The sequence below is a fragment of the Astatotilapia calliptera genome, chromosome 6 (genome assembly GCF_900246225.1).
Source record: "Astatotilapia calliptera chromosome 6, fAstCal1.2, whole genome shotgun sequence".
Classification (NCBI taxonomy): Eukaryota; Metazoa; Chordata; class Actinopteri; order Cichliformes; family Cichlidae; genus Astatotilapia; species Astatotilapia calliptera.
This window is the reverse complement of record NC_039307.1, coordinates 20,921,587-20,949,424: the sequence shown is the minus strand read 5'-3', so window position 1 is coordinate 20,949,424 and position 27,838 is coordinate 20,921,587. Positions and strand designations below refer to the sequence as shown.

At 43.7% G+C, this 27,838-nt stretch overlaps 2 protein-coding genes across 3 annotated transcripts in view; both read left to right on the top strand.

Moving 5' to 3' along the window:
• dlc1 (DLC1 Rho GTPase activating protein) overlaps window positions 1–23,450 on the top strand; it is a 51,750-nt gene extending 28,300 nt beyond the window's left edge. The window contains exons 1-14 of one of the 2 annotated variants that reach the window (XM_026171058.1): window positions 177–548; window positions 7,061–7,132; window positions 8,463–8,544; window positions 9,626–9,689; window positions 11,639–13,281; window positions 14,416–14,595; window positions 16,078–16,237; window positions 17,073–17,280; window positions 17,777–17,993; window positions 18,394–18,508; window positions 19,656–19,871; window positions 21,172–21,389; window positions 21,506–21,679; window positions 21,770–23,450. In XM_026171058.1, the coding sequence (XP_026026843.1) occupies window positions 536–548; window positions 7,061–7,132; window positions 8,463–8,544; window positions 9,626–9,689; window positions 11,639–13,281; window positions 14,416–14,595; window positions 16,078–16,237; window positions 17,073–17,280; window positions 17,777–17,993; window positions 18,394–18,508; window positions 19,656–19,871; window positions 21,172–21,389; window positions 21,506–21,679; window positions 21,770–21,869 (3,462 nt within the window). In that variant the 5' untranslated portion in view covers window positions 177–535 and the 3' untranslated portion in view covers window positions 21,870–23,450. Of the gene's footprint in view, window positions 1–176; window positions 549–7,060; window positions 7,133–8,462; window positions 8,545–9,625; window positions 9,690–11,638; window positions 13,282–14,415; window positions 14,596–16,077; window positions 16,238–17,072; window positions 17,281–17,776; window positions 17,994–18,393; window positions 18,509–19,655; window positions 19,872–21,171; window positions 21,390–21,505; window positions 21,680–21,769 lie in introns of those variants that run through there. The other variant, XM_026171057.1, reaches the window with a different exon arrangement.
• Window positions 1–27,838, top strand: part of LOC113024198 (MAP/microtubule affinity-regulating kinase 4-like) — a 597,794-nt gene that overhangs the window by 382,325 nt on the left and 187,631 nt on the right. The gene's annotated exons all lie outside the window — the stretch shown is intronic.

Genomic DNA, 27,838 nt, shown 5'->3' with positions numbered 1-27,838 from the left:
CGAATGAAGTCGCCATTTGTAGCGGGGAACTCAGTTTGTAACTGTTAGTGCGTTTGGACACAAAGTTGTGTCTCTGATCGTCAAACAAACTCCAGTCCCTGCACATTATGAACTGCAGAGGTTGTTCTGAGTGCATCTGCATGTCTCCAGCTCCTTATCAGGTGTGGAGCAGCAGAGTGAGGGGGGCGGGGTGGAGCCACGGCAGAGCTGCCCATTCCTAAAGCTTGAATCACACTTTACTCTCTCCATTCACATTCCTGCTGGGAACCGCTTCATTCAAGGTCCGGTGTGGTGTTGGGACGATTTGAATATTGTGGAATTCTGTTTGCCGCAGCAAGATTAGTTAGGACTATGGAGTTACCGCTTTGCCCAACGGTCGGAGAACATTTGCACCCGATTCTCTAGTTTGCCTTTTATCTACAGTGGATTTATCATGCGGACTTCGTCCTAACGGTGGAGTAGATCTGACTGAACTGTCTACCCTGCCAGAGTGCAGCCGGGAGTTTGGTTTTATGGTGGAATTGAGACCTTAAAAATGATACTGACACGTAAGTTCATTTCATTCTTATCCACCGAACTGCGTTTAGATAAGTGATGGTTTTCAGTTTGTATGAATAACGTGTCCGTCCAGTGAAGCGGTTTCCTGTTCGTCGGGGAGTGAAGAGTTCCCAAAAGTGCACTTTTTAAAGGTTATTTTCGGAATTTAAGATTTAAAACTTTTACTGCAGGTTTAGTTTTGAGTGGAGGTTTTGGATAAACCGTCTTTGGGGCGCAGCGCTGCGGACTGTCAGAAATTCTCACAGCCTGACGCGTACGGAGTCCCGACCTCTGTTCACAATTCTCTGAATATGTCCGGTTTTTGTTGTTGTTTCTTTGATTGTTTGCTTGTTTTTGTTCGTATGTTTGTTTATCGGTGACCTCCACAATACTAAATGGGGACTATTTTCTCACATAACCAAAAACCTACTGTAAGACTGACCCTTTTACGCGCTCAGCCAAGAGAAGTTTCTAGCAGAGCAGCGCACACTTCACTGTTAGAATCGATAGTGGTGATGAAACCTTCTCCAAAATGTGCCTATTTCAAGTAGCCTTATTGATATTGAATTGGTTTTGAGATTATCCTGGGTATAGTACCAGCCCGCGACAGTAGTGCCATCCTATCGCCTCCAGTTTGCTTAACTGCCTTTTGCCTGACGGCCGACCTTTTGCGAAAAGCAGGGGAGGGGGGATATTGAGGGGGTGCTTTGTGGCTGTTTAAGTCCTGTTTTCAGTTTAGTTTTGTCAGGCTTAGCTTGATTTGTTTGCTTCTCCTTTGTCCCAGCCGTTTTCAACGTTTGTTCCAACACATGGCTTCTTATCAGCTGCCTGAGGTTTGGAACAGATATGAGCGCTGAGGTTCAGTTGAGCCATAAAGGCATTAAGAACGTGCTCAAAGGCGCGCACGCACACACAGTATATACTCATTTCCAGCCATTATGATGCAAGATGAATGAACTTTATCTACAGTAACCACTAATCCAGGAATAGTATAATGCTGATATCATTCTACTATGCAAACTAGGAATAGAAGGACTATCCAGTCAAAAGTGTAAAAGAGACCACATTTTCTTTTCTTTTTTCAAGCCTATGTGGGATGAGGTAAACCACCTTAGACTGGGGTTGTTCTAAATGAAGGAAACATGCTTCATCTGGATTCTTTGTGAAACAGGAAGAAGCTGTGACCTTATCTGGAAGATTTACATCCAGCTGTTTTCTTCATGTCCTGTGAGAAAAGTCATATGTTCGCTGTTGCTCTCACCTTCCTTTGGCTGAAGGTACTGGGCTGTCCTGGGATCTGTATGTTAATGGATTGCTATCAGGGGAGGGAGGGAGGGAGGGGAGGGGTGCAGGCAGGTAGACTGTCATCTGGTTGCTGAAAGCTTCTCAGAAGCTTTGAATATGCCTGGTCACCTGATCCAGGGCTAGGGCCCTCCATGTGAGCATAAATCTGTCGTCAGGGGGTCTTTGGGGTTAGCGCTGCGATGACCCATCTGGGACAGCCGTGTGTTTGCGTGTGGATGTGCTCGTGGATCCGTGCCTGCATGCCTGCGCCAGCTGGTGGTTGATAACTGGAATGGAGCATGTTAGTAACTTGATTATTTTTTTGTTTGTGTCAGTGGGATATAGTTTGAGAACAGCCAGATGGTAATATTCCTGGCACCGTATCACTTAGCCAACAGCCAGGCCTTCTCTGTGAGCACCAGCTGTCTCCACAGTGGAATCACAAAACATGATACCCATCAGGAAAGAAAAAAAAATGTCCATCCTTACATTCCACTAGTGGAGCACAGGAGGGATTTTACATTGGTCACGCTAAAAAATCTGCAACGTCCAGTTGTTCTTGGGTTTTCTCACATGTGTGTGTTGTGATTTCAATTTTTTTTCAAGTCTTTTACAGGCTTATCCTTGTCGGTGCTTATGTGAAGGACAAAAGCAAGGCAGCATTCAGGCTCTGGTGCTCTGCTTATTACGTCTGAGCCAGCCACACAGTCTGGCCTGGTTTATCACATCACCTATATAAACCAACTTTGCGGTCCCTTTGGAACGGCCCACTCTGAAATGAACTTCATTAGGATCTGACGACTGCTTTTTGGGTTGTTATGCAGTGGGCACTTGGAAACTCAGCAGTGATCAGATGACTCAAGATAAGCCACCTCAATTCACAACAGTGGTTAGTCAAGCATTATTCTCAGTCTGCCAGCTTCAAAGCCCCAGCATCACTGTTAACTGTATAGAGACTCTTGACCTCCAGTTTGCTATAGGTGGGGGAGCAGCATCCTTTGTTTGCTTGCTGCTGACAAACTCCCACTGGAGCTGAGCATTCAGACTCAGCCAGCCAGACCCCGTTGCCTTCTGCACTGGGGGTGGGAGGTGGGGTGGGACTGTGGTCGGCAATTGTGAGAATTTCCTGTTACCGGAAGGGAGAGAAGAGAAGTGGCGAGCAGAGTTGAAATAAGTAGAGACAGCGCAGGAGATGAAGGTGAGAGCAGGGAAAAGGAAAGCAAAGAAAAGCTGTGGTGGATAATTTTAGAAGTTGATACTTCGGGAAAGTGGGTAAAGCTTGACTGGGTGCTCACCAGATTAGCTTTGGGCAATGTGCAGGAGAAAAGATTCTCGTGATCCATATGAAATCTCTATTAGCATCAGCTTGGATCTTATTAGTTGTGTTATCTGCTGTTCTTCTGTAATCATCTTCATCTTTCCAAGCAAGAGGGAGTGTGTCCCACTGAGTTGTTTTTGCTTGTTCATATCAGTCAGGATTAGTGTGGAGCTGACTTGTCTTCATTTTTTGGTTATAAGATTCAGAAATCAATGTGGCTAATTATGTCAGAATATTTATTATTTGTTGGAAAGTCTAGACGAAGTCACCTCAAAGCCTCATTCCTTTCAGACGTTCTTGTCTGTTCTGAACTTGTGATTATCCAAGTTCTGCGCCCGTCACCTCGCCAGTGGTTCTCAGACTTGTTCTTAGAAGCTGAAAAAACAACACACCCTACACTGAAATTCAAAACGGAGCAAAGTATTATAGCAGCAAAGTCCTGTTTAGTTTTCAAACAAAAATCATACTTGGCTTCAGGCCTATTTTTTCCCACTAATCATCAGTGGTCCCACTTGTAGTGGCCACAGTGTGCCAAACCTACCATGTGGCAACTGGCTTAAAAAAAAAAGAAGCAGCCAAACATGGGAGACGTTTGGCATAATTATTTTTCCAGTTGAGAATCGCATCATTATTCACACCCCGAATTAATGGCACGAAGTGACAAAGTTCTCATAGAGTGGTGTACAATAAGTTTCCTTCAAAAGCAAGAAGATAAATCCTCCAGGAATTAGACTGAACATGATGAGAAGTGAAGTGAGCTGGATGTAAAGAGCTTGCCAGGACATGTAGCATTTTGAGTGGTGCCACTGGCTTTGAACCTTTGACTCACTCTGTATGTGTTATCCCTTCTTGAGCCGACTTGGCACACGCGTGCTGAATAACGCGGTCATTATCAGGGTGATAAAACTCTCTTTTCTGCTTTCTCACTGCAATGTTGAGGCTCTAAGTGGGTGCCGCAAAATATTTGTTTAGAGTGGCTTTGTAGCCATCTTTAACCACGAGGACGTTTGGTAAGTACACACAATCGCCGGGGCCCGTGTTTGTCTTGGCTGCCTCCCCGTCTATTATCTGGTCTGGAACAAATGAAGGCAGGGCTGCACAGCCAAGTGGTCGGTGGCCATTGCACACTGCTAAGCTTTCTTCCTGTGAGGGAAGCAGGAAGGGGAAGTGAGGTAGTTCCCTGATCAGGGCTAGGGAACCAGGGTGGACAGTGAGTGAAGAAAAAATTTGAAATACACCCTCAAATCTTTTTCTATCGAAGCTAACATAAATGTTAATGGCTAGGAGGTCTGGTTAAAGATGATGTTTTTATGGCCTGAGTTCCTGGGATATTCTTGTAAATTCCTTTTGTTGCTTTGTTGATCCGGCTTTTGATTCTTCCAGATGCATGTTAGTGCAAGTGGGTGCTGCTCTATTGTTAAGAATGTTTGTGCCAGATGCCCCATGCCCCTGTCCACTTCCTGTGGCCAAACAAAAGACAAAAATATTCTTGCTTTTACTCTGTGAATGAATGGACACAATGTAGCTCAGTGACAAATATTATTCAGTCGGATCCATCTGCGGGGTGAATGCTGCTGTCTTTATTTTATTTCCTCGGCACACTAAGTTCACATTATCTCACTGTAAAATAGATTTGACACACATTCTAGCCCAGTAGGGTGTGTCACTGCATAGCATCCCAGCAAAAGGCACTTATTGGCTCGCGTAGCTCCTTTTCTGGGGACTGGAGGGGGGCGTGGGGTTGGAAGGCCAACCATGTGTTTGCATGTCTAATTTGCATTTCAATAGCTTTACTGTCTTTTGAGTGGTTTGTCTTTAAACATGAGGTTAGTCAATGCAAACACACACAGACAGACTTACTTGTGCACACACATTTAAACACGAGCGAGCACAGGAATCTCTGGCCCTGTGCACTGCTTGCTTTCAAGAATGCTGGTATAATTATTGCTTGGTTTGTACTTTCCTCTGGGTTCACTACGCTCCAAAAATACTCAGCTGAAACAAACACACACACACACACACACACACACACACACACACACACACACACACACACACACACACTTTTTCTCAGGCATACAGCTTCACATCCACAAGGAAAAATAGCGCACGTTTGACAAATAACGCCGGAGTGTAGTTGTTAATGTGCCATTTGACACTGCGGTGCGCGCTGGTGTCATGGTAGTTGTTTAAAGGAAGTTGGAGCCTCTGCAGTGGCAGTGGGGAGACTCTTGTCTTGGTCGTGTCACACCTTGTTGTTAGTGGGTTTGTCTGCCGTCTAGGCTTGTTGTTGGTATGTAAATGTCGGCATATCGCTTAGTCCAGACCCTTTGCAGCTGTAGTCTTCCTTGACCTCTCTGTTTCTCGTTACTTTTCTTGCCTTTCAGGTTGTTCTCTTTTTGTGTTCTTGTGGGAAGATATATATAACGTGTGGAGCGATTTAGCTTTGAAATGGGGTGTAACTGCTTAATGCGCGAACCAAAGATATAATGCACTAAATCCAGTTTCTTTACGGGTGGTTATGATTAGCTAATTACACTCAGCCAGACACAGTAACCCAATTAAACTTGCCAGTGTAGCAGTTTGTAAAAGCAAGAACTTTTGACTGTCCTCCAAGTCTTTTACTTGCTTTGTGCCTCGGGGGCGATCGTGGCTCAAACGTTGGCAGTTTGTCTTGTAATCGGAAGGTTGCCGGTTTGAGCCCCGGCTCCGACAGTCTCGTCGTTGTGTCCTTGGGCAAGACACTTCACTACTGGTGGTCAGAGGGCCCGGTGGCGCCAGTGTCTGGCAGCCTCGCCTCTGTCAGTGCGCCCCAGGACAGCTGTGGCTACAATGTAGCTGCCATCACCAGTGTGTGAATGACTGAATGTAGTGTAAAGCGCTTTGGGGTCCTTAGGGACTATGTAAAGCGCTTTGGGGTCCTTAGGGACTATGTAAAGCGCTTTGGGGTCCTTAGGGACTATGTAAAGCGCTATACAAATACAGGCCATTTACCAATTTTGTCACTCAGGCTTTGTTTCTCTCAAGGTTGATCTGCGTGTGTACTTGCTATCATTCTAGGAACTAGGACACTGTAAAACTCTTCTTTTGGTCTCCTGTCTAAAAACAGGTAGCTGCAGGGATAATGAAGCATTTATGGCGATTGGAGCAGCCATTTGGCACATGTCATCTAAAAAGCTTTCACAGATAGCTGGGAGACATCCTCGTGGCACCGGTGACACACTATAGACCTCAGCTTGTGTTCTAAGGGAGTTATGGGAGAATTTGTTTGTCAGCCTTTAAGAAGTATGGAATAATGGCTTTTATGGAGAATCTGTACGAGCTCTCAGAATGACACATCTGAATGTTAAACTCCCTTTCCTATACTCACGCTAATCTTCAGAGTTTACTTGTGATGGTAACAGGAGGAAACAGATGCTCTTAGACAACAAGCAAAGAAAATGTAACATGTTAATACTTTAAAGAATAAATGTTTTCCATGGATGCAGATCCACGGCAACCATTGTTCGTGTCACGTGAGGAAAAGGTTAGGCAACGTTTACTGTCAGAGATATGTGACTCCACTGCATTACCTAGCTAAGAAGCTTAAGTGGAAGACACTTGAGAGTGTGATGGTGTGAAGTTTGCACGTATGTTGCTCTTAGCTCTAGAAACATGTGAGAGGCGTGCGTGACGGAGTGTTAGATAGCTAATAAGGTCAATCAGTTCACATTGGATAAGCTGCTAACATGCTGGAGGGTTCCAGAGTGTTTTCTTGGATTGGTGTTTAAACTTGATAACTTTATTAAATGATGTTTCATTTACACTCGTGATGTTATTACCAAAGCCACGCTCATGTCTTTTCATGTTACTACACGCTTTTTGACATGATGCTGTTCTTCTGTAACCCTTAACGTGTGTTTCACTTGTTCTTCTCCATAGAGATCGAAGCCAAAGAGGCCTGCACGTGGCTCCGAGCTGCAGGGTTCCCGCAATACGCCCAACTTTATGAAGGTAAGGAACACTAGGAGACACCGCAGCCTGCTCAAAACTGGTACATGACTGATGGGTTTGGGTTTTATCACTTTGCAATAAGAATAATTTTTATATTTAGTTTTCAAAATTTAAACACACAGCCTAACATTACAGAAGAGCAAATGAGATGTGTGTGGGGTTTTTTTTTTTTTTGCTCTACATCCGAAAAGAAATCCATGTAAGCCCCAGCGAGCTGTACTGTATTGCAAACATTGCCTATGCTTTGAATACAGTGTAACCTATATAATTATAGCTTTCTGCTCCATCTAAAGCTACACCTGCAATGACAACTGCTTGAAAAAGAGTACTTTGCATGACCCTTGAAATATAAATAAGCACCAAAGTACATAAAACATTCTTCACTCCTTGTAGGTCTTCTATACTACTGCATGCCAGGGGCATACCAGTTCCCTTTATGTAATTACAGAATGATGACAGCAGTACCGAGCTGCCATTGTCAGCAGGTCACTGCTTATTTCCACTTAACTGTGAAAGGTTTCCTATTTGAGTTTCTGTACAGGTGTTGAGACCTTTCAGACAAAAAAAAAAAAGCAATACAAAAGTGCTGAAAACTGCGCTTGACTCATTTGTAGTAGTAGTAGGAATTACTCTGTTGATATGTGACACACATTTCCCTTCCTTATTTCCATAAGAGATTCTTTATTGTCTGTGCCGTCGAGACTATTGCCCCACTAAAGATAGGCAGACTGATAGGCCTGCTCCAGTACAGTACAGGTTAAAGGTGCTGGCCCCATGATAGCATTTTCTTATCAACGTGACCCCTGAGGGTTTGGATGCAACAGTCCCATTTTGGGTTGGTCCGACATTCCAGAAAACCTTGTAATATCCAGTTGGTCATTCTTGGCATTCAAGACAGAATTTCAAGGCATACTCACTCTGCTTTTACCAGCCCAGCAACTGGGCGAACAAGTGACCTTGTTATTCAGGTAGACCAGAGAGAAAGAGTGAGAAGCAGAAAAGGAAGCGGGACCTCTGAGCCACATTGGAGTACCTATTGTCATTCTTCAATCAGTCCCCTGTTCTCTCCCCCTGTGCTGCATATCCCCCCTGCCTGCTGGGTCTGAAAGCTGCAGCTGTGTTTGTTTGGTCGACTAAGACGCTACTTCCTCTTTTAGCTTTTAATCAGGGCTGTATGGGTGGGTGGGAGTGAGAGGGGGAAGGTGGGTGTTTGAGTAGGTGGGTGTCTTTGGAGCTGAGGGTGGTATCTTTTAGTTTTATCTGAACATACTGATCCAATCAGTGGCAGGGAGATGCCCTCACGTAACCTGACTCACTTCTCTCTCTTTAGACGCCCAGTTTCCCATTGACATTTCTTCAGTCACCAAAGACCACGACTTCCTCGATCGGGATGCTATTGAGGCTCTCTGCAGGTGAGATTACAAGTCATGCTTAAAACCCTTCATACGCCTTTTATCTTTCTTTTGATGGTATGTTCCTTTCTTCTTGTTCCTCATCATCTTCTCTCTCTCTCTCTCTTTTTTGTACTATCACTACTTTTCCCTCTGATGAAACCATGAGGGCACGACTTCAAAAAGAGCCATGCTTTGGAAAGTTGCCGATGAGATAAAAGAATCGCACGATAAGCAACCGTGCACTTCCCCTCCCTGTTTGGTTTCACTATGTTCTTACCTTCTTCCGCCTTTATTTTCTTCTTTATCTGGGACTGATAGGGTTTATCTTAGCCGTTAGAGTCTTTTGTACCATCCTCCCAGGCACATATCTTTCTCCTTACATCACTGCATCTTTCTTTTTATGTTGTAGGGGACAAAAAAAATTAGACTGCAATTGTTCCCTAAAACATAAACATTTAAAAGGCTCTGAGCTTTGTGAGCCTTCATTTTATATGTGAAGTGATCCAAATGGTTGCAATTATCATTGAAGACGACTGGGTTTGCATTCAATTTGTCCCCCTGCCGTCCTTTTTAGCATATGAGGAGGGAACTAATGGTTCTTTAATGGACTCAGCCTCTTCATCAGAACTCGATCCTTAAGTAATAAACCACAGCAGGTGTTCCTCCATACATCTGGAAGCTATCATCTCAGTGTCTCCTCTTTTGGCAGCATTCATCCCTTCCCCACATCCGCAGCTATCCTTGAGTTCCCATCACTTCATCTCTCCATTGTTACATGATCTGCTCTAAGAGCTCTTCAGAGGTTGGACCCCCTTCTCCAGGTGGCTAAAGGGATAATCTTTCTGTCCCCTCCCCGAGGTTGCGTCGGCACTCCAGCAGATTTCATTCTCTTTGCACTCTCTCCTTCTCTTCCTGTCCACGTAGGGATTATCCCTCCGCATCTCATTAGCCAGACTGGATGCACCGCAGTTCCTTTTTGCCTTGTTTCATCTTTCCTTCCTTTACACATCCTTGTGTTCTAGTGAAAGTTGGTGAGGTTTAATATTTAAAGCCCACGCAATTCAAATCTAACCAGTTGTGCATGTGTTTGTGTTTGCAGGAGACTGAACACCCTCAATAAGTGCGCTTTAATGAGACTGGAGATTTCGCCACAAAGAAAAAGAGTAAGTCTACATGCAAGCACTTGAACTACCCTCCTTTGTGAAAAGCCACTTTGCACATCTCCTTATCCACAGTTGCACCGCCTCACCTCAACCCACAGTTCGCACTTGGCCACAGGGCAAAGCTGCATTTTCTCTCATCTCGTTTAATGAGAAGGCACCTGTTGAGTTCATTTCTATACCAAATGGGTTGTGGGATAGTAGGGGAAGGGAGGAGAGCTTTAATGTCTAAATGAAGGGGTTTCTTTGACCAAAACTCCCCCATTCATTTAAAGTATGCTCACCTTCTCTCTTCTAAAATACTTCCTCGTATTTATACATCTTTCAATGATTTCAGAGGTATTATAAAGGCATGTTTTCAAGCAGTTTTTCGCACCAATTAAACCCCCACCAACACCAGCTCTTAAATGTCTCTTTTAAGGAAGCCGTCCTAGTGGAAAGTGTTTTTCCTCCTTAGGATAATTGTGTAAAAATCCCACTTTTAGACCACTCATGTTTCAATTAAAGCAGAAAGTCTAGACTGACAGACACTGTCACTTTGTGACAAGAATTTCTCTGTTTTCTACAAATCAACCAAATCTAATGCCCTTAAGGGCTACATAGGAAGATCCTTGTTCTATGCGTGGTGGTATTCATTAGGATGACCCTTTCTGTGTCACCTTTCATTTCAGGAGTCAACAGAGAAGAGCAGAGGAGTCAAAGAGGTTATTTGCCTCCTCGACTCCTCCGCTCTTGCGGGACAACAGCCTCCCACCCCCACGCCCAGACAGCTTAGGAATGCATTGATCTCGTCACGTCTTTACATTCCCTCTCTTAAATCTCCATCTCCTCGTCTCCCGTTCTTCGTGGTTTGCTCGTACTGTCCGATGATTATAAGAATAGCTTTCATTCTGCGACCTCATTGATGTGGCAATCAGCGTATCAATCAGTATGATTTGCTGGGTGGACAGTAAAAAATGGTTCCAGCTATGATCACCAGTGAGTGCTGGTTACCTCTCATTACAACCGGAGTAACTGGAGAAACAGGCTACGGTCGTATAGAGCAGTGTCGCCAAAATTACTAAATTGTTCTTTTTAGGTGAATCCTCTTTGTACCAGGATAGATCACAATCTTTATTCACTTTTATTTGAAACGAAGCCTATAATAAAGCCCTTTGTGAACTCTGAAAATGATGATTTTCTTTTCCTTTTTCAATCAAAGTGCTTATCTCCAGGATCCTTTATATAGGAACTTCATTTATAAGTTTTTGGTGTTCTAATGAGTTCAGATTTTAGATTTGAGGCCTGTGTTTGACTTTGATTGTATACTATAGACGCCAGTTTTGTAGGTGGGTTGTATAAGAAATTTTAAAATATATCAGTGACGGCGCTTGTTTTACTCTCCAACCATGAGTGCCTGTGCACAATCAGATAACGACTGTGTAGGTGGGTGTAGGCGGGGGGTGACCCCAGTCTGGCCGGCTACATTGAGAGCTATGGGGTCAAAATGGAATTTCCTCAACGCCCTTCGGGGTCTGAGACAGATTAACCAAACTGGGGGAGGTGTGTGCATTTTTGTAATGGTTCATATACATTAAATGTGACTCAGCAATGGCCAATTTATTCTACTTATTTTTCTGAGGTTTTCTGACTGACCATGAATATAATTACCTCATGCTTCATGCTGAAATTTATACATGTCTTCTTATAAAAGGCCTTGTGTTATGGAAGCTTTTGACAGCCATTGTATATAATTATATTTCATGTAGGTTAAAATTAGATCCATTCTAAAATAAGTTCCATAACTACAGAAAGTTTCCTGGATCAAGGTGAGGAATACTGGAAAAGAAGTGGAAAATGTGGCAGTGAATAATGTCACCAACTGTTTCTCTCCCTCCCTCTCTTTTTTCCCCGTCTCTTCTTGCTATTCCTTTCTCTCCCCTCTCCCTTCCTTGGCCCCCTTATTCATTCAGAGTGAGGACTCAGATGAGGATGAGCCTTGTGCCATCAGTGGACGCTGGACCTTCCAGAGGGACAGTAAGCGCTGGTCTCGGATGGATGAGCTGGAGGTTTTCTCCGCGCTGCCCACAGATGCCTGCCAGCCCCCTTTTCCCAGTGACCAAGCATCCCAGAAGGGCAAGCTCACCCTCCGAGAAGGCAACAGCTCGGAGAGTGTGCTGACCGACCTCAGTGAACAGCCCGAAGTCGGCTCCATCCACAGCAGTGGGAGTGGAGGGAGAGGAGAAGAGAAGACCCACGGTGCTGCTCTGGTAAACGAAGCTGTGCCCCCTAATGCCACCCGTGCCAGCTCAATAGCTAGCATGTGTTCATCGTCAGGCACGGGTGGGTCAGGATGTGCTAATGAGGACTCTCTGTCTGACGGGTTGCCTCCATCGCCCCTAGAGACTCTCAGGCAGTTTACCTTTGATGTAAAGACGGGGGTCGCCGGACGAGGGGGAAGTCTGGACCGAGGATCCAGCAGCAAAAGCACACGTTCGAGAGCTAAGAGCTTTCTCAAGAGGATGGAGAGTCTGCGGCTCCGCAGTGGCAGCTCCTCTAAGAGAAAGAAGAAGGGGGGCACCGGCGGAGGCAAAATAGAAATCAGCGGCCCTGTCGTCAAAGAGGGTCTCGATGATGACAAACTGCGGAGGCTCAACTGCGTGGACATCTCCAGTCTCAACCTCAACCAGAATCTTAATCACCATCGCAATAATACCCAGACTATGACACTTAACCGCAATCGCTCTGTATCCTACTCCACTCAGACCAGCAACGGAAGTACTGGAAGTACTGGGAGCAGCCAGTCGGAAGCTAGCAGCGGGAGTGCGGTGAGCACGCCGAGCCCAGTGACTCGAGCTCGCAGCCACAGTGCGGCAGCGACCTCCAGTAAGCGAGGGGGCATGTATTTGGAAGGTTTTGATCCTTTCAGCCTCCTCCAGCAAGCTTCAGATCAGCAGCAAGCTCCCAAATCTGCCCCACCCATCCCCTGCCACGCTAGTAATGGGATGACAGTTGATGAGCAGAACCGCAAGAACAACTACAGCGTGCAAGACAGCAGCAGACAAGTGGAAGAAGAAGAGGAAGAGGAGGGCATGATCTTTTTCTATTTACCAGAAGGCCATAAGCCTGGAACCTTTCCCAAGGCCCTCCAGGATGGGAGTTCACGCACTAATGATAATGGAAACTCTGTGATCCTCAGGGGACGGCACAGCAGACGTCAACGCCGTGGCTCATCGGGCTCGGTCGACAGCCGTCTGAGTTTTTATGACAACGTCCCTTACACGGAGAGAGTGGAGGGAGAGGAGGAAGAGGGGGATGAGCACAAATTAGAGGAAGTGCTTCAACACGTCAGCGGCCTGCAGCGTTTCGTTAATGCCTGGTCTGAGGATGCGGCTGGTGAAGAGGAGGAGGAGGAAGATGAGGAGGAAGAAGGCGACTCGGATTCAGCACTGGACTCGGCCTCCCCGTGCCCATCCTCTCCTCTGCAGAACCGCCTGGAGGAGGCCGAGAACGGAAGCGACCAAGACAGCACAGGAAACCCCTTGGGCGAGGGGGAGGAAGGAATGAGGGAGAGAAGAGACTCTGGTGTCGGAGCATCTCTAACCCGAACCAGCAGGTGAGGGAAGAAAATTCAAAACCATCTTTTTACAAATGCAGATCATCAATGAAGGGTCGGTTCATCCAGATTTTAATAAAAAAATCAGAGGTTTGAAATCCTTACATTTTATAGTAAGGTGCAAACATGCCAGGTTAGAGTACATGTGGTCATTTATATCTATAGTCCCTAAATCAGGGATGTCTAATTCATTTTACACTATGGGGCACATACAGCCCACTTTGATTTTAAGTGGGTCGAGCAGTAAAACCCCTCTTTTTTTATCAATGTAAAGAAGTTTAACTACACTTTTAATACCTGAGATGTAAGAAAAAGAAGTGCAGTTTCAACACAATGTCTCTTTTTCTACATGATAAAGAAATGCTGTATAAATAACTGTGGGGGGAATCTTTATTTGGAGCCAAAACTACAGTTAAAAGTCTAAAATTTATGCTCTCCTCCACATATTTTCTTAAGATATGGAGTGAGCCAGATTGAAGTCTTTGCCAGGCCAGTTCTGGCCCTCAGGTCCATTTCATACTCCTGCTCTAGATTAAACAGCAACTTTGACTCTAAATAATTCCCAGACCACACTGTTAGCCATTCTCAAAAATACAATTTCATGCATATTTTTATATAAGAAAAATTTTATGTGCTACTTTTAGTTTTAATACTAAGTGGAAAGTCTCATGCTGCCAGTCTTTCTTCTGTAAAAGGACAAAGCAAACCTGAATGCAGCACTGAGGTACCAACAAAAAGAGTTTTACATAAAAAGTGACAGCATAGGATAAACAGGGGGACACGCTGAGACTTCTCTCCTTATGTAATGCTACCGAGCGCTCTGGAATGCTGCTTGGTTTCCATGGGGACCGTTCCTGTGCTTTCAGGAATTCACAGGCAGACTTACGTTCGGCGGGCTTTTAGTCTCAAAGACAATCTCTTGATTGATGTGTACATAAGTCCTTGTAATCCCCAAACTGATCACTTGGCACATAACAACTACAAATACTGTGTGTGGCCGTGGGTTTTATTGTCAACGTTTATGCATGAACAAAAGCATGAGGCAGATCCCGAGGGTTAAACTTGTTCTTTCTCAATCGTCAGTATTCTTCTCACATCTCAATTTGTGCTCTGCTCTTCTCCGATGTACTCCAGACCACAGAAACTCCGCTGGCCCAGCTTCCAGAACTCCCATCGGCCCAGCTTGGCCTCCGCCCAGCTTCAGATTAGCTGCCAGTCTGTGCTACAGATGAATCTGCTGCAGAAACTCTCCCTTCTGCAGCTCACTGCTCTACTGGAGAAACACACTCCTACAAACAAACATGGCTTCAGTTGGTGAGTGGACTGTAGGGAAGGCTTGTGGACGGGAAATGGAGGGTGAAAGCATTAAGAAGTGTTTTTCTTTCTTTTTAAAGCTTCATGTGAAATGGCTTCTGCCACTGCCATATTGTTCCTCTAAGTAATGCCCTTTAATATACCCATTCAGCCAGCTATTAACCCTCTCAATCCTACCCATCTCCAAATCCTCTCCATCTGCAGGTTGTTGTATAGTGTGGGGATGGCTGTCCACAGAGGTTGGGTTTCACATTCTTTTCCCAGGCCCATAATTGCTGGGAAGGGGCGTACATAGTCTTTTTCTCAACGGGGCAATCATGGCAGTTCACACGCGAGGTGTTGAGCTCGAGGCTGAAAAGAGCTGCACGCAATAACTGTCCTTCCAAGCTATCTTCTGTACCACTTCTAAGCTTAAGGTCTGGGCTAATGTAATTCCCTGAAATGAAAGCAGCTGAATGTCACTGAACATTCTTCACATTACAGTAGACTGAAGTGTCATTGTGCTAAATTGCTATAAGCCAAAGTGCTACCTAGAATTGGCTGTTTTGAAGAAGCTAAAGTTAAGGAAAAAAGATGACTAGAAGTGGAAAAATCACATTAATTCTGTGTTATTTTTCTGCTCGAGGCTTTCTTTTAAACGGGAATAGAAGGCATTATGACAGTCTTATGACAGGTCGAGGCTCACTGAAAGACAGTGTCCAATTGTTGGCCACTGGAGGCCCACAACATAGTCAGAATTCTGCCCGGGATCATAACATGCTCTTTTTTTTTTTCTTCTTCTTGTTTTTTTTTTCTAAACCGTGCTTCTAAGAAGCACTCCGAGTCTTGTGAACCCCAGCACTTACAAAGACGCACTTGTCCTGAGTCACGCATAACATCTCTGTGCAAAACACACTCACACCCATGCAGACAGATACTCAGCCATAAATCTGCGGGCACATTCTTGTGAAACGGTCAGGGTTGCATGTTTCAACTCTGGGTTTGTGGATGGAGACTTGCTGTTCACTAGGAACCAAATCCTTGCACACAAGCTCGCCCAGAGTGACAAATCTGGAGACGGACGTCGACTGGAGATGTACAAAGTAGCGGGTTTGTACATCTCCTTTCCACGATCCCCATTTTTCCCTTACCTTTTTACCCACGCCCCCCGTAACCCTGCAGATGGACCTCTGCACTCGCTCACTTTCACACTCGCCTTGCACACACATAAAAGGCTCAAGCGCTGTGTGATAAAAGGCCTAATTGGATTTGTTTGAGTTTTACATTGCATCTGAACTAAAAATAAACCATTTGACGCATTTCTGACGTGATTCAATTTTCTGTGTATGAATAGGTGTTTGTGGAATGTCTGTGTTAGCCCTGATTACTGTGATGTGTTTTTGTTGATTACAGTCTAGGCTCTCAGTTAGTAAAGAGAGAATGAAGGTATGTCATTATAATGTTGACCCATTTTAAAGATCCAAATTTGTGTGTATGCTGCAGGGCTGTGCCGAAGTTTATGAAGCGCATCAAGGTGCGCGACTACAAAGACAGGAATGTGTTTGGTGTGCCACTACAAGTCATCGTCCAGCGGACGGGACAGCCCCTGCCTCAAGGAATCCAGCAGGCCATGCGCTACTTACGAAATCAGTGCCTCGACCAGGTAACATATAGTACAGAAATATGCACAGATGTGTGCAAAACCTTTTTATACACTGGAATTGCAAGTTTACATGTAATGGCCACCTCAGCTTTAGCTTTAAGTACTATTTTAGCTAACTTGTTTTCTTTAAGCTACTCAAACGGCATAAAATATCAATTTAAATACATGTGCATATTTCTCTTGGTGTTACATAACATGAGGCAGGGAATTGGAAAAAGTCTGATGCCCACTCAGTGTGTAAACACTTTCCGTGTGCCAGGGGAGAGTCAGTGTGCTCAGTCACCTGTGTCGCTTTAATCTATACCCAGTCTGTCACAGTCTGTGCATTTATAAAGGAAGGAAAGGTGCAGTCAAATTGAAAAATGGCTTTTAATATGGCATCATGCAAAAGAGAATGATGGCTCTCTTTTCAAGGACAGACAAAGTGCCTCTGTTTGGAAGTGTGAAAGCTCATGGAAAATATTCAGTGAACAAGCCAGCAGTCTTCTTCTTTTCTCCTCCCCAACATTGCCATTTCACACAGCCTTAAAAGGCCATTGATGAGGTCCTACACAGCATTCACTACAAGAATGCCTACTGGCTGTTGTTGGAGCTCCTTGTAAATACAGTCAACAGGATCTGTTGTGATGTAACCATATTGACTGTAAGCTGCGGATTTGTGGATAAGTCAAGAATGTTATTTTCCTAATGCAACAGCCTAACGCAATAAAAGACGTGTGTGTGTGTGTGTTTGTGAGAGTCATTTTTGATACTCTTTGATCGGGTACTTTATAGTTCAAAGGTTTCTGCATGGTATGTGAGACGTAACCCTTTTCTTCTTTGTTTCCCCGCCCAGGTGGGTCTTTTCAGGAAATCGGGCGTAAAATCTCGTATCCAAGCCCTCCGTCAGATGAATGAAGCGAGCGGCGCCGACGGGGGAGGAGTCAACTACGAGGGCCAGTCAGCTTATGACGTTGCCGACATGCTGAAGCAGTACTTCAGAGATTTACCAGAGCCCTTGCTTACCAGCAAACTTTCAGAGACCTTCCTGCAGATCTATCAGTGTAAGAAGACACAAAACACAGAAAATGTTCTTCCAGGCTCGTCTACGTCATTCCTCGCGCAGCTTGACGTATGCAACTGCACAGCTGACATACTTTGTTTTAGATGTTGTAGCCATAGAGCTGTAAAAACACATGAGACAGATGAGCACACATCTGTGGACGCTACACCGTTTGCGTAAGGTGATGTATGAGAGGTCAAGCATATAGTGGACCCATACATATAAGCTTATGTAACATAGCTTATGTAACAGGTCAACACAGATCCCATCATAACTCGTTTTTGGCAGGTAATTGGAGGCCCGATATGGTCTACTTCCTGAATTAAACAACAGCTGGAAAGAACGATGACAGGATGTAGTATGACAACAGATATTAGTACTGACTGACTCTCCTTGAGCTTTTAATTTTATATATGATAATCTTATTGTGGAGCTAAATAAATTTGTGCTAAATTGAACTGAAAAGGAATGATGATGGAGTCCATGTTCTTCTCCAGACATGCCTAAAGAGCTCCGCCTTCAGGCAGCTCGCGCTGCTGTGCTGCTCCTGCCGGATGAGAACCGAGAGGCACTCCGGACGCTGCTGTGTCTGCTCAGCGATGTGACGGCCAGCGTGGCTGAGAATCAGATGACTCCCACCAACCTAGCAGTTTGTCTGGCCCCATCCGTTTTCCACCTCAACACGCTTCGACGGAAGGAGAGCTCCTCGCCGAGGTGTGTGTCTGAGTGCGCGCCGTTGTAATCGGTTCAGTTTCATGCCTTTAATCAAAATAGTTTTTGTTGCAGCATCTTGCATAAGGGCACAATATGCCTGTGCAGTTTTGGAAAACAGGAAAGGGTCACTCCAAACTAGCACGAGGGCAGAATAGTGTGGAAGAGAGCAAAGCCGGTGAGAAGAGGAAGGGGGAGAGACAGAGGAAATAGAAAGGTTACATAAACGTCCAGACCTAAATAAAAAAACACATGCATTGTTCCACATTTGGCACTTCTAGGTGAGGGTTTATCAGCTTTATACAGCTAAACCGTTTCCTCCAGTTTTTTTTTTACTTTTCTTTTGTGGTGATTGCTCTGATTAGCCTCATTATGTCTTCTTCTTTTTCCTTCTTTCCCAAAGGGTGATGAACCGGAAGCAGACACTCGGAAAGCCAGACCAGAGGGACCTGAATGAAAACCTTGCTGCCACTCACGGCCTGGCGCACATGATCCAGGAGTGCAGGAAACTCTTTAGGGTCAGTGATTAAAAATCGTGTAGCAGAACCTGTGCAGCAAACTCTTCACTTTTAAAGTTAGCTTAAAAAATAAAAGCAGAATGAGTTACTGGCTACTACCTTCACAGTAAACTGCCATTTAAGGTAACGAGGGTATGTTTGCTGACAGAATAAATGTCACCTCCGGTTTCCTGCCGCATACCTCGTGTCCCTGCGTTTGTCCTGTCAACAAACAGAGTCCCAGTTATGTAAGGTATTGATCCAATTCATGCAGTTATTCGTTCAAGAGGAGTTTGGATTATGGAAAGTGAACATGCTACGGGGGGCTGAATACCTATGTTGTCCAGAGCTCTGTTCAAGTAAACGCCCCCCAAACTCTAGCATAGTATCACAGGGGTCAGAAATCCATAAATTCATGTCAGTGAGATTTGGCATCTCCACATGGATAGCACAACAGGAAATAATCAGCAAAACTACAGCATTACAGATCCAATTAAAACTGACATTAAGCCAGAAATGTGCTTTGCCTTGTGCCATCTTCTCTGGACATGGTAGAGTAAATGTTAAAAGGCTGCACACTGTGGGTCATTAAGGTCGTTTAAAATTCTATTAGGCTGTGGAAAGGCTTCCTGCTTTCCTGTCATGGTCACATTGCACAAGTAAACCGAATTAACCTCCTTAAATGATTTCTTTAATTACATTTGCATTTGCTTATGGAGGTTTTTTTAAAGGGAAGATTGACGATAACACTGTCAGGATGCAATTAACAATGGAAGATATGAAGGAGACTATATTGAGGATACACTAGGCAAACACAGGATGTGTTTCCAGTTTGTTTAATGGGATTAATGTAATAATGACAAAGCCAGAAAAACCATGACTTCAGTGTTAATCACGTATTCAGAAATGCTTTGAGATCTTTAAAATCAGACCTGTTTTACATAATAGTTTTTCCCCACAGTAAGCTCACACTGCCAATCATTTTTAGTGAAGGGGGTCTTAATTAATTTTTTAGTTTTTTCTCTGAAGTTTTCTGTGCTTTGTTTTCTCTAACATCAGTAGGAATTGTAGAAGTCTGTCAAACCAAAAGATATTTCTTTATCCTAAACTCTAACAGACTAAGCAGATGAATAATTGTTCTAACCATCCATCTCCTCTTCTCTCACAGATCCCAGAAGAAATGAATCGCTGCAGAAACTCGTATATGGAGCAGGCTTTGCTGCCGCAGCGCTTGGAGGAGCTTGCAGGTGAAGAAGCTGCGCATGGAGGCTACAGGGCGTACCTACAAGATAGCCTGGACACTCTCCTCAAAGAGGCTAAAGACAAGTTCAAAGGATATGACAGCTGCTCCACGCCAGAGCATGCTGACCTGGCATATAGGAAGGTAGGTCCTCTTTTTTTCTTTTTTTAAAAATCTATCTCTAGGTCCTCTTAAATGTCATCTGTTCAGCCTGTGCGGCTACTTTCAGCCTGGAAACATTGATAAAATTGTCAGACAGCTCACAGGAAAGATTTATTATCTTTCTATAGAGTGTAAACAAGCTGTCACTCCTGAAACATGCACACCATCTCTGTTTCCTCTCCTCTCTTTTCCTCTCAGTCCTTGCCCTGCCTCTCTTTTAACTCTAAATATCGAGTGGAAAACCTGCAGTTAGGGTTTCCTGTGTAAAAACAAATCCGTGCGACAGTGGCCTGGCCCCTTGGCATCTCATTCCCATCCCAGTACTGGACTCCATCCCAGAATGACATCAGCTTGACATAGAGACACACACACACAAACACAAACCCGTACAGAGCCTCTGCATTATCCCAGGCTTACATTTCCTGTGTCCAGTTTGCGAGGCCCTGGATGAGGTTATCTTTTTCTCCAGTTTAAAGTCACAAGGCACAGAGTGTGTGCTTTTTATCATATGATGGCAGAAAGAAGCAGCTGACCTGGCCAGAGCGCAGTGAAATATGTTGAAACACAGCCTAGCTGTTGTGCATAAGATTACCGTTAAATTACTACATCCGATTTTTGTAATTTCCCCTAATGTAACTGGTACAATTAGATATCTTATAGCAAGCCTCCAAACACTTGCATAAGACACTGAAAGTTTATATTTACCACATTTCAGTCAGGAGCACTACAGTGAAAGAAGATTATTTCCATCTGCAGCAATTTATATTTGGCAGTGAAGGGCTGTTCTGGGGGCCTTCCAAGCACACATGTGGAGATCCAGAGACAGCAACAGCAAGACCCCAGCACAGAACAAGATGTTAAGTTAGATACAGCATGAAATGTAGGAACTGAGGTAAAGACGGGGGAATGCTTAATCAGAGCTTGAAGGGCAGGCAACTGGTGTTCTTTAAGTTTGCTGAGGACATCTCACTCGTTGACTGATTATTAATCGTGTGCATTATTACACGACTGTGAAAAAGGTGTCAGATATTACCACCAGAGGTTGTGAGTGAAACTGAACTGACGAAGCCTCTTGGGTGAGAGGTGAAATGTCTTGAAAATACTTAAACAAGTCCAGTCACCTTCTTTTCAAGCCCTTAAAACTAACTGCAGGAACCTGTGTGCATGACATTTCCTGTCTGCTGTAATTTCCTGTCTTTGTTCTGTGATTTTAATGACATAAAGTGCTTTAAATCAATGGACTGCAAGTAAAGTAACTGGGTCTCGCCATCTGTTTCTCTAGGTCCATGATGGGTATCCACTGCGGTTGTGGAAAGTAACGGTGGAGGTTCCCGCAACTCCCGAAGAGGTTTTGACCCGGGTGCTGCGAGAGCAGGGACACTGGGATGAGGACCTGCTCGAGAGCCGTGTAGTGGAGACCCTCGATGACAGGACAGAGGTCTACCAGTATGTCAGGAACTCCATGGCGCCTCATCCTACCAGAGACCATGTCGTGCTCAGGTAGATCGCTGTCTTTTTCTCTTCTTTGTGTTTATTTTGCTTTTGTCTTTATCTTTCATCTTACATCTAATTTAATGCTGTTTCTAATCTAAAGTGTCTTTATTGGTTTCTAACAGAACATGGGTAACGGACCTGCCAAAGGGAGCATGCGCACTGGTGTGTACCTCTGTAGACCACGAAGGGGCGTCTGCGGTGGGCGTCCGAGCCAATGTTCTTACTTCACGCTACTTCATAGAGCCCTGTGGAGCGAGCAAATCCCGACTCACACACATTTCCCGAACCGACTGCAGGTGAGTGGATTACTTCCAGAGCCACAAACAAATCAAGTTTTAGAGCAACGCAGTAGGCTAACAGCCTCCTCTCTTTCTTTGTCTAATCAGGGGTCGTTTCCCAGAGTGGTACAATAAACTGTATGGACACTTGTGCGCTGCCGAGGTGGCACGGATACGAGACTCATTCACTGCACCCATGGACAAATGAGAAAGCGCTGTGCAATTTGGACGGCGGCAGTTTTGGGGAATTTTTTTTGGGGGGTGGGACTTTTACCTCCATCCCACCAGGGAGGTCAAAGTCCAAGCCTCCATCCTCACATCAGGACAAACTCTGGATCCTGGATTGAAGGACTTTTTTTTGTGATTTTTTTTCCCCCCCTATGTCCAAACAAGATTGATGTTATGTTTTTAAACTGTTCTTTTGGGGCCTCCCAGCGTGCTGCCAAGAGGACTTATGTCAGACAAACATTTATCTGGGCCAGAGGAGGCGATGTTGATACAGGATGTATGGTTTGTCCAAAGGGTGCTATTGCTTCTGAGAAGCAAAAGAGGGATTTAATGTATGCGTGAGAGCGTGTATGCGAATACGTCAGTTAACACAGATTCGTCATACTGGTTTCCAGTAGCAGAAAAATGTGTACATAAAGTAGTCTGTTCAAAGTAAAGGTCGGCGTATGTCCTGCGTTACCTCTGTCCCCTTTTTTTCTGTTACAGCAAAGCACAGCAGACATTATTATGGTCAGCCGATTGATAAATCCACGGGCGAAGAAAGACGGTAATGCGCAGACTGAGCGGAGACAATAGATAGGATGTTGTGAGACGACAGGTGGCCGGTAGCACAAAGGGTTTTAGTGTTTTAGGGTAGAGACAGACGAGTACTGGTGGCTGGCTCACCAAACTGAGAGGAGCGATCAAAGGAAGGGCCTCATTTACTAACATACAGATAGATGTCTTAAATTCCATCAAGAAGAATTCAAATTGAGTAAGCGGCAAATGTCTCTCGAGCGTGTGATGCCATTGTTTGCGTTCTCGGAGATGCATAGGCACACTTTATGGATGTCACGAACCGAAACGCAAGACCAAACTGATTTAATGGACCAATTCTTTTTAAAAACCCAAGATGAAAACAGTAGATTCCCCACAGTGAGCTTTTCCTCACCGTCACAAGTGTTAGATTTGTTTAAAGCACAGCACAGTTTTTGAGATTTTAGGCTTGTATGCTATCAAAGTTTTTAAAAACATATAATGCTTTCGCAGTCGCTTTGATGTAGACGAGAACAGAAAGGTAGTCCGACAGGAAAAGTAGAGGGGGAAAAAAAAGAGGGGTCCTTTTATAAAGGTGGTGATTTTACAGGTTTTACTGTAAAGAGGAGGGCAGACTGAATGTGTGAATTTGAAGGAAGGAAAATATCTTTGCGTGAGCTTCTTTCGCTGTGCTGTCTCGTCTGTGTTCAAAAAATAAAGACATTGTATCAGCTGACCTTCACTCGTAACACTCGTGCTTAAATCTGAGGTTGTGCGTTGTTCGCGCTGACGTGTCCGATTAATCCACTAAGCCATTGTTCGCATCGCAAGTGTTTTAACTGTGTCTCTGCCAAATAATAATGCATGACAATGACAGTTAATTTAAAGCCAATATATTTATACCTCAGATATGTTTGTTTTGTATCATACTGTTTTATTGTACATGTTAAGCTTTGTGTTACGTAAATGAAAATGTTTTATCTTTTTTAATAATATTATTTCTGTACAGGTTAATCAAAGTGCACTATTAAATGTATTAAAATAATAACCGCGTGTGTGTGTCCTGTGAGTTATGTAGTTGTAAAGAAACAGGGAGGGCCACAGCACGGCCAACTTTCACGCCAAAGTATTGTGGCTTTGTTCTGGCTTTGCTCTTCAGATCCCCCATAATCTGCTCGGTCGCCTGTTTGCACAACAGTTTGTTCCAAGTAATTACACCTTCTCAGCTCCAGACTGATACTGGACTTCCATTTTTGCTTCCCCTCATCGCCGGCTCTCTGTGTTTACTCCACACCAGTGAACGCATGATGGGACCAGAGAGGCTTGGTAGATCTTGGTGATCTCACCCGCGGTCCTGTTTGTTACATAATAGTGTCATATAGCAGAAGACAATGGGGCCTGTTGTACCACAGCTGTCCTGGCTTGGACACAGCAGACCCTACAATGAGGAGAGCAGTCATGTGGCAAAGCAGGGAGGGTGGGGTGGGCTCCAGGGTTTAGAGCTGAGAGCAGGGGGGAGCTAACATACCCATCTATGTTTTTATCCACTTGGCCAAGTGAGAAGCGTCCATGTGCGGCAGGAAAACATCCTTCGCACGTGCTGTACATGTTTTGTTCAGGATCTGGTGTAAACCAAACAGAAGAATTGTTATGATCCTTAACCGTGAACCGTGTATTCTCATAGCTCAAGTCTCAGTACTTTCCATATACGTACAGAGCGACAGCATAAACAAGTGTTAACTTGACTGCGAAAGCCCACAGTTAAGACGGGGCATTTACATTTCACGCTGGCATCCTCACTCGCATTTTTTTTCCCCTGTTGGATCAAGAACACTTCTTCTTACACTCGAGTGCAACACAGAACTGGAGACAAACCAGAGACTCCAACAAGATCATACACGTAGCCGGAGACGTGCGCACACGTGCTTGGCTTTGAATTTGTCGCATAATGTTTAACAGAATCTTTCAAATAACATAAACCTCCAGGTGACCTCTTCCTCCCTCTAGTTCTAGTGTGTGTGTGTGTGTACGTGCATTTGCTTGCACACTCGAAATGCTGCTGTGTTTTTTGCATGTTCTTGAGTACGTGTTTCTCCTGAGAACCCAAACACCTCTGGGAGATTACGCAGGGCCAGATAAGGCTGACCAAGAGTCACCACCAGGGCTGCATTCCTGCACAGCTGTTTGAGAATCAGGCACAGAAGGTTTCCCACATTGATAAATGAATACGAGCGTGTGCATTCTTCCTCCAGATTTCTCAAGACGTCTACGCTCAGAACAGTGTGCATTTTGTTGCTCTGCACAGTCTTTTTCTTTTTATTCCTTAAGTGAATAATGCAATTTTATTCCACTCTGAAACAGATAACACCAGCACAGACAACCTTTGTGCTTCAGATTGAATGATAGAAATATGTCGAGGCTCGTTATGTGACCACATTTTCTCCATTTTACTTTACAAGTCAAACGATCGACACCATGCAAGCTGCCTGCTTATTACAGTTTAAGCATCACATTATGATGCACATGTTACACACCAGACTTTTTTTATTTTTTCTCCCAGCGTTATCAGTCCCACAGACATATCAAACTGAGAGGAAGTGTGTGTCACATATCTCCGCGTGGACTGGAATGTTCTGACAAATCAACTGTAGCACTGTTTTGTCAACAGAAATGGTATGTCATCGTGATAAGACTGTATTTGAAGAGTCAACAAGGAAAAGAACGAGGGTTTAGTCACACAGTGTTTCTGTAGTTCCTTTGATTATCTTTATATTTCAGAAATTCAAAGCCTGCGAACCACTCGAGTACACCGTATGCATCAGTGTACGAACATGATGCAACGTACAATAAACACACGGGTAAGCAGGCCTGAGTCTGCAGACCTGCGTTCATTTTATACAATGTTTTTCTAAAAGCCAGTTCCCAATATCTCAGGACGCTTCATGTTAAAGTCAGCAGTCTTGGTAACTGTAAGAATTCTGCTGGATAGATTAAATAGTTTTATGAACTACTGAGAACCAGTGTGTCTGTAAATGTGACTCTGGTTTGTGTAATTATTCTTTAAGGGAGACTGTAAATAATTATAAAGTGAGAAACTCATCACTCTTTATGTGTTTTATGCTTTTAAAGCTTTTGATCCTGAGAATCACACAAAGTTATTAATTAAGAGGGGAAGAAGGAAGAAGTTTGTTCCCAGTTCGTTTAAATGGGCCTTTCCTACTCTACCCAAGCACTCGAAGCACTTCATTCATAGAAGCACTTTCTTCTACATAAGTGCTCTTATTTATATGGGGCAACTTGGGGTTAATATCTTACCCAGAGATATTTAACATGCAGACTGGAGCAACCGGGAACCAGGGATCGAACCACCAACCTCCCAGTTAGTAGCTGACCCGTTCTATTGCCTGAGCTACAGACTTTATGCTAATGAGTTGATGAAACTTGTCAAATTTGGTACTGTTCAGCCATCGCTCTACTGATCTCTAGAAGCTCCTTGCTAAATTCACCAATCTCTTTTATCTTATTTCACTTTTTTAAATTCATTTTTATGTAATTGTACTTCTGCTTTTGTCTCTTTACTATATCTTTCTTGAGTTATTTTGTCATATTTACTTAATATCTACTTAATTTGTGTATGCTTAATGTTTTGCATGCTGTAGCACAATCATTTCACAGTTTTGTGGATAAATACCATACATTTTATCTTGTTTTTTGTTTATGGCGTGAAAAACGACCCCCAACCCCTCAAACTAGGTAAGTGGAAGTAAAGAGATAATTGAATCTTAGGATCTGTAACTGGGGTTAGTTACATTGGGCATCTTGCATTGATCAAATTGTTATAACTGTATTTTTGTGTGGTAATAATCTTGCTTGCTTTTTTAAAAATATGCCATATGAAGGCTTTGTTATGTTATTAAAAAAATTCCCTTTGTGCAAACACTCTGTGGGGAGTATAGGAAGAAAAAACTTCCTTTAACAGGAAGAAAGCTCCAAAAGAATTTTCTCAGGAAAAACAGCCATCTGTCTTCACTGACTGGCAAACCAAACAAACAGCAGTTTTTGTTGTTGTTTTAAATCAGTAACTACTGAGCAGCTTCAGACTCAGGGCCATATACAGACAGACAAGGAGCGATTTGACACAGAACACACAAAGCTACTGACATGCAAAGCAGCACCGGAACCAGCCCTATGCATTGCATCATCACAGAGAGTGGCTGCCATCTTTACTACACTCCACAGGAGATGATGGACAATAAGGAATAAGGAAAATAAAGAATTACAATAATTCCGGCTTGAACTGGCAAACGCAGGACTAGTTTTCCAGAATCACTGTGACACCAGATGTTCCTAATCTGTACAATGTTGCACAGGTGAAAGAAGGCAGTTGTAGAGATTTGTTTAATGTGGCAGTTAAAGAACATATCTTGGCCAGCATGTTTGCTCTCTAACTATCATTCACGTGTGAGGAAGACTTATAGTTTGCATAAAATGGGCAACTGTCAGATAATCGTTATACAAAGTAACATCTGCTATAGTAAAATTTTGTGATCGGTTTTGAAATCAGTATATGGACTGATTATTTCCTTCTGTGCTTCAAATCCGCAAACTATGGTTAGTCTGTAACTCTTCAGATTAACCATACGGATGCACATTTGCAAGGATCTAGAAATAAAGAGGGATGATCTTAAATAAAGAAAAATAAAAAGGCTCAGTCAAGTATAGCTTCTTAATAAAGACACATTTAATTGGAAATTGTTGATCAAGAATAAATTATAGGGGATGACACTTCCTTTCTAGCTTTTGTGACATCGGATTTAAAATTATATGAGAGCGACAAGGAAAGAGAAAGGAAGATTCATGAAAGGAGGGCGTGCCGACTCTGTTATCATCAGTGGCACTGTAACGTGTTTAATGTAGCAAATGAGCAAAATTCAAGTTGTGCGTCTGCACAGTTTTAACCTCGTGAGACCCAGCCTGTTCATTCACATCCTCTGGTGTGGACACACAAATCACACACAAAAAAAGTTCAACTGAAAGTTTAACCTCCTGAGGTTAGTCATGGAACTGTATGCTGGTTTATGCATCTGATCATTCGAGTGAGCAGGCTGTGACTCACAGTTTACACAGTGCAACACTGCCCTCTAGTGGGTGTTTATAACAAGCCTATCACATGACAGTGCAAACTGCTTCATCGCGCTCTCTGTGGATTGCGTACCATCAGAATGTGCTAAGAACCAAATAATGCGATCCGTGCGAAATATTACATATAATGAACTGCACGTTGACAAGTGATCATTAATGCTATGTACATTTCTATTTTTCAGTATAAAACATTTCTTTGACATGCTTTAAAATTCATTCGATTAAAAATAGATACATATTTTATTGTATTTATTCAATCCAGACATTTTGTAAATAAATAACTTTTTACAA